General features: G+C 24.9%; 1 protein-coding gene across 1 annotated transcript in view; it reads left to right on the top strand.

Moving 5' to 3' along the window:
* The window catches only part of LOC100207635 (large ribosomal subunit protein bL20), a 21,132-nt gene that overhangs the window by 11,139 nt on the left and 2,493 nt on the right, over positions 1-7,500 (top strand). Inside the window, exon 4 of the mRNA XM_065816464.1 lies at positions 2,441-2,506. Within this exon, the coding sequence (XP_065672536.1) occupies positions 2,441-2,506 (66 nt within the window). The remainder of the gene's footprint in view (positions 1-2,440; positions 2,507-7,500) is intronic.

The following is a 7,500-nucleotide window of genomic DNA, read 5'->3' as shown; positions in this document are numbered from 1 at the left end:
TAAAAAATGTGCTTTTGTATATTAAACATACTCTCATGTTAATAAAGACGCATAGAAAAATTTTTTTTGTGGTTTTTATTAGCCCACAACACAACAATTATTTTGATAATAACTTGCATGCATATCAGTTGACAATACATAGAAATAAATCAAGATAAAGAGGAAAAAATTGACGCGTCTAAACGAATATGCCTCAGTGTATGTATATATATATATATATATATATGTATATATATATATATATATATATATATATATATATATATATATATATATATATATATATATATATATATATATATATATATATATATATATATATATATATGTATATGTATATATATATATATCTATATGCCCAATTCCATAATTCAGTGACGCATCATGCGGAGAGATTTTTTTTAACAAAAATTTTTCTAAAACTCAAAAATAACTTTTTATTACTCTAAGTCAATCTTGAATTAAAATTTTATAATATAAATTAAACACAATTGTATTAACATAACACTGACACAGCAAAAATTAAAACATGAGTTTAGTGACGCAACACGGAAAAGAGTGTGTTTTTATCAGCATACTTTTAAATGGGGTTTTCGCTAAAATTTTAATTCTTGCTAGACTAATTTGATTTTTTTGTTGTAATTTATTCATTTGGCAATGAGGCAGTCGTAAAAAAAGCCACAAACAACAAAGTTTTAATATCGTCTTATTTTACAGAAAAAAACTATCAGTTCAGTGACGAAACAAAAAGATAGAATTGAAATCATTTTTAAAAGTTTTGTTATTTTTTAATAAATTTTAATTATACCCAGGTGAAAATAGCATCGGAACAGCGTTATCATTCTGAACATAAAAATAATGTGATTTTGATATATCTTTGATTTTTTTTTAATAGCTTAAAATTGAACTAAATCCAAGTTCATTTTTTCATTGTATTGTGTCATTTATGACATATGAATTACAGATATTTGCAAATTTTGTAATGCCAACGCAAAATCTGCTGCTGACCTGATCTTGCATTGACTAGATTTAACTCTCAGGGCTGCGATTCACAATAGCTCCTATTCTGTCAACCACTCCTTTCCCGTGCATCAAAGAAATGGCAGAAGAATTTTTTATGAAAATGTTTTTCGAACACAACCATTGCAGTCATAATGCTTTTGTTTTTGAACTGAGAAGTGGTATTATCACTGAACATGTGTACTTCTTTGACTTGATCAGGAATAAAGTGAAGGATTTTGTCAATGTACGGTATAACGGAAGGGTTTGTATAATCAGTTGAATCCGAAACTGGTAAATGTTTTCAACTCAATGTTCCAGACTGCAAGTGTCATAATAGAAGCTTGGTTTTGACCAAAATAAGCCTCTTGCGATTCATTTTGTTAAAAATACCTAGCGTTTTCAGCCCAGTCAACTTGAATTACCGCAATTTCAGAATTAATACTCATTGAAACTTCAGTTTCCTAAAACTTGTTGATTGGTTTTTCTTTACAAATGCATGTTTAACAAACTTATCACACATTGCTGTTATGTGTTGAATGAGTTCTGTTACAGTAGACTTTTTTGAAATTTTTTTAATGTTTGCATATGTTTTAGTTTCAAGCTTTCTCCACTTATCCCATGATACTTCAAAACCAAATGTAATCATCCCGTTGATTGGTTCAGTGATGCAACAGCTTTTAAAATATAACTATAAGTTAATATAATGCTTTTTGACCAATTTTTTTTTAATAGTGATGAAAAGTTTACATTAAAATATATAATTTCTAAAAAAATCTTGCCTTCATTTCATTGACGCAACCTAATTTTTGCAGGTGTGTATGTAACACCAAAACACTTCAATTATTTTTAAAGAGTAAAATTTTTTTTACTCAAGAAATATATATATATGTAAATTATGTTAGTGTATTTTACAAATAGAGTGCTCAATGTTCTTAAAGAACAGAGCAATAATAAATAAGTAAAAAACACTTATCTAACTTTTTTCTTCAACTTGAAGTTTCACCATTGCTGGATCGTCAGGAAGAACTCTTCCTGATATATATATATATATATATATATATATATATATATATATATATATATATATATATATATATATATATATATATATATATATATATATATATATATATACATATATATATATATATATATATATATACATATATATATATATATATATATATATATATATATATATATATATATATATATATATATATATATATATATATATATATATATATTGTGTGTGTGTGTGTGTGTGTGTGTGTGTGTGTGTGTGTGTGTGTGTGTGTACATTTATAAGAATGTCGATGTAATAAAATGTGTTATAAGTATAAATTGAAAATGTTGTAAGTAACACATTTTATTATATGGTATTTATTATAACTAAATCATTACTAATTTTTAAATGATTAATAAAACTTTTTTCTAGAGCAATGTTGCAATTAATCGTAAAGTATTATCGGAATTGGCTATCCATGAACCTAGGACATTCCATGTAAGTATTCTAAATGTTCAGCCACAGTGGAAATAAAGATTTTTAGCTCTCGCTCGTGCCCACACTCCTTAAACTTGTTCGTGTAAGCTAATTTTGGCTTGTGCTAAAGTAAAAAATTGAAGAAGTTTCTCAATACATAAAATTTATTTTTTTAAACTGCGAGTTATAAATTTCAACATCCAAAAATTTATTTTTATGTTTGATAAAAGTAAAACTATATAAAAGATATATTAATAATATATATATATATATATATATATATATATATATATGTATATATATATCAGGGTGTTAGCCAGCCTGATGGCACCGCGTATAACGCGGTTTCCCACTTGGTTTAAAATTCCCAAAGGTTTTTAAGATCATGGTAAAAAAAAACATTAAATCAGTTTCAGATTTAAAGTGTTGTGCTAGACGAATAAACGTGTCGTTATTAACAAGCAAGATCATTCATTCAAAAGTTGAAAAAAAAATTAATTTTAATTTTTAATTGAAGTCAGTTAAAATTGAAATTGAATTTTTTAATTGAAATTGAAATTTTTTAATTTGAAATTGAAATTGTAATTTTTTAATTTGTAATTTGAAATTGAATTTGAAATTGAAATTTTTTAATTTGAAATTGAAATTGAAATTTTTTAATCTCAAATTGAAATTTTTAATTGAAGTCAGTTAAAATTTTAATTGAAGTCAGTTAAAATTGTTCAATACGTTTAATAAATTATTTTATTAATTTATTTTTGTTATTCAAAAAATCTTTATTTACATTCTTGCTGTTCATTTTAAGTTAGGAAAGTTACAAATAAAATTTGCATATTAATAAATATTATAATTTAAAATAAGTTAATAACGTTTTTATATTAAAAGATTTATTAATAATTTCGGTAAAATAAGTTAGCTGGTAAAGTAAACCAAAAATCACAACAAAAAAATCAAAAATAAAACATCCAATGAAACTTATTATATATTTTATATTTGCGTAAAACGAAGATAATTAAATAATATTATAATATTATTAATTAATAACAATATTTACAATAATTACAAAAAAAATTTTTTTAAATTTACATATACAAAATTTACGTAGATATTTAATGTATATCTGTAAATTAAAAAAAAATTAGTTTTTGTATTTAAATATATTTTTTTACTTAAATACCTAATTTACTAGATATTTAAATATGCCGATTAAATTTAGTTGATGCCCTCATTTTAAAATACTATAGCGTCTGTATGATATTTTTTTGACTACGACATATTTCCGTTAAATGATCAGGTCTGTGAATAGGCGATAATTCGTCTGACTTTTTTTCCCGTGAACTTCGGGAAGTCAGACGAGAAAACTTTTGTTATTTAAAAAAAATTAATAATGGCGAAAAATATTTAAGCTTAACAGGTTTAAGGACGGGGGTAATAAACTTTTTAAAAACCAATTATCAACTATTTTCAACAAATTATCAACAATTTTATCAAATTTAAGATACGTCAAATATATCTTGTTAACCCGTTTTTTTAACTTTCAAACTAAAAAAAGATACATTATTAAAGTTTTTTCTGATTGCAGATTTATAAAATTAATAATAAATTCATTTTTTTTTCTTACTCTTAAGCAGTGGCCAAATTAAGTCGAATTAACTTCAAATTTAATTTATTCAGTTCAAACATTTTGTTTTTCTTTTTATATACTCATAAGTTTCGGTGAACTCTTTTATTGCAACATGGTATCCAATTTTTAATAAATAGATGATAAGTTCTTTGATTTTCAATGCAATGATCACAATGTTTTATTGCTTAAAAAAAAAAAAACATTATACCATTAACAAAAAAAGGTCACAACCTTCTGAGGTTTTCTTACCTCCTTCATTAAACGTGTGGATTTTATATCTTCATAATATCATACAAAAGTATTCATCCTATGATGATGATTCTATGAAAATTAATCTATGGGATAATAAGGGAAAAATAACAGAGGCTGACCTAAATAAAGAAAAAATCATAAATGAAAAGCTAACTTATTCAAATAACTATCATTGTATTCGTAAAACATGCTATGCAAATGTAAAAAGAATATTAGCAAAAATACAAAAAAATATAAATGCCATATCAAGAGGTTGCGAAATTCTTAAAGAAAACTCACAAAGAATATTGATATCTATACCAAAAGCAGAAGAAACGGATTGTAGAATATTTTCGAACAAACAAATGAAGTTTGATCAAAGAATATTTTTGAACAAACATATTGAAGCTCGATCTTTGTATTATTATATTTTTCATCATTAAAATCATCTGTTTAGGAATGAAATTGACCATATGGTCTATCAAAATACCTTTTATATTTTTCTCCTAGTTCTTTGTGAAAATACCAATAAATTGATCTCACATTAGTCATAGTTGTAGAAAAGACTAAAGTTCTTTTAGCTTATATGTTCATAGTTGTAGAAAAGACTAAAGTTCTTTTATAAGTATTCAAAAGAATATGTTGAACAACTGGGTAGAAGAATTTCTCTGGATCTCTAGAGTCAATATGTATTAGGCTGTATTTAATATTTCTTCTTCCTGGTGTAGATGATATAATAACCAAATTATGCATACAAAGATTATCAATAATAAAGTCAGCAGCAGTTGCTGTCGATGCCAATACTGGTATTCTTTTAGGGACAATTGATAGCAATTCGAGAGTCTATTATAATGAAACCAAAATGCATCTGATTGTGTACTTGAACATCCCCTATAACAATCACAGACAAATAAGGTATAAATAAAATCATGTAAATCACAAGATTTTACTTATATAATGCTATAGGTAATGCATTTATCTTTTCTTTCAATGAGTAAAATTTTTTTAATTTTAATTTAATGTATTACAAGAAGGTCTGACATTAAAGTTGTAAATATCAATGTTTACTTTACGTAGAAAATTTATCTATATAACAAAATCACTTACCACTTTTTCACACAATGAATTTCATCAATTGCAACTGCAACAAATTTCTGATAAAAGGCAGAGTCATTGACAATTGATCTGTAAGTTGTTAGAATGGCTTCAGGTGAACAAAATATTACATTTACTTCATTGTAATTTATCTAAAAAAACAGTATACTTTTAAACAATAAACAACACTCCACAATTCAAAAAAAAAATTTATTTGAAGCATGTCTAAATTCAATATCAGAATAATATAATATTTCATAATAAATGCTTAACACATTTAGAATTAATGAAATATAATAATGCATTTCTAATCTTCAATGCGATTTCAATCTAAATGCATTTAGCATTAAAAATTTCTCAATAAATGATTAATTATTTGCATTCACTAAAAAATATTTTACATGTTTTCTACAGAAAAATGAAATCAAAATTCCAAAATTTATGAACAATAATTCAGAAAAAAAAATTTCTCAGGGTAATTACCAAGCAAAAACTAGACCTTCTCTAGAGAAATGAAAAACTTTATTTGGTAACTAAAATAATGTATAATAATGATAATTATTACCTCTGTTTGATCATCTTCAATATTTTTTCTTTGTTGATTATGCTTTAAAGAAGCTACTTTGATTCCCTTTTCACTGTATATGTAACCTTAAATTTTCTATCCCAAATTATTCTTCGATTAAGTACGGTCATAAATCAATCACAAACCAATGCGTAAAATCTTGGAATAAATTACCTCTTTATCTTAAATCACTAAACTCTATTATACAATTTAAAACCTGTCTTCATGCTTTTTTTTTGGAGAGATACTGTTTGTAAAATGTTGGAATTATTGTGGGTCATTATTATTATTGCTTTTGTATTGCTTTATGTGATATAAATATTATTATAACATTATTCTATACGTGTGTATGTATATGTGTATGTATGTATATGTGCGTGTATATGTGTGTGTACATATGTATGTAGGTGTCTATTTGTATATATGTATATAACTTTTACAGTTATTATCATTTCTTCCTTTTCTTACAATTATCACCTTTTATCTGACTTTACTTTTCTTTTTATTATCAGTATTTATTATAATTAAATTTGATAGGTGTTTACTTGAGATTAGTATCATTACTGTTTGTAAATATCATTGGTGTAAGATCTTCTATTCAGAATAAATTTGATTTGATTTGATTTGGTAAGAATGTTTTCTTGATCTTTCATACAACTCAAAAGCGGAGAAACAACTAAAACTTTATTATTGCACATCTTAATACATGTTAATATCGAATACTATCAGGTGCTTGTCTTTCTCTTAACAAGTTTAAAGTGAAGGTAAAAAAGGGTAGACATTGAAACACAATTGTTTTTTCACTGCCTGTTGGTTGGCAAACGAAACAATTTACGCAATTGCTAAGAGCTATTAAAGATTATTTTTGGTAATCCTTCAAAGATTTAATGCAAAATAACTCACAAACTATTTAAATGCATACTCTAAATTATCCTTTTCGCTTGTCTTAATAAAATAAATTTTACCTTAATAAAATAAATTTTAGCGCATTTTTAAAACACCCCCCCTCCCCGAAACATTACAATATTTCATAAAGATCAAAGCAAAGCCGCAGGAACATATTTGTTCCAGTAGAAGATAAATTGCATTAGCGCAAAAACCAAAGTTTTCTCGTCTGACTTCCCAAAGTTCACGGGAAAAAAAAAGTCAGACGAAACATCGTCTAGTCTGTGAATCATGAAAAGACGAAAAAAATAAAATGATAAATTTTGAGTTATCATAAAATATAAATGTTTAAATCGAAAAAACCCAGACTGTAGATTCTTTTTTTTTTTTTAAATCTTCTTAAAATCCCAATCTCTTGTCCGAATTCGAATAAGATTTTAAATAAACACGATTTTTAGGTAAAATGAACATCATAAATTAAAAATTTGATCTGTTCCGATCGTTTATTGGCGCTTGTTCTTGATTGCAAGTTCTTTTTTGGTCGGAATTCTTGTATTTTTTGTAAAAATTGATAGAAATATTGTATTTTGACAACTAAATAAAGCTAATATAGGT

This window comes from Hydra vulgaris, chromosome 13 (genome assembly GCF_038396675.1).
Source record: "Hydra vulgaris chromosome 13, alternate assembly HydraT2T_AEP".
NCBI lineage: Eukaryota > Metazoa > Cnidaria > Hydrozoa > Anthoathecata > Hydridae > Hydra > Hydra vulgaris.
The sequence above is the reverse complement of the archived record's forward strand: the minus strand, read 5'-3'. Positions and strand labels throughout refer to the sequence as shown.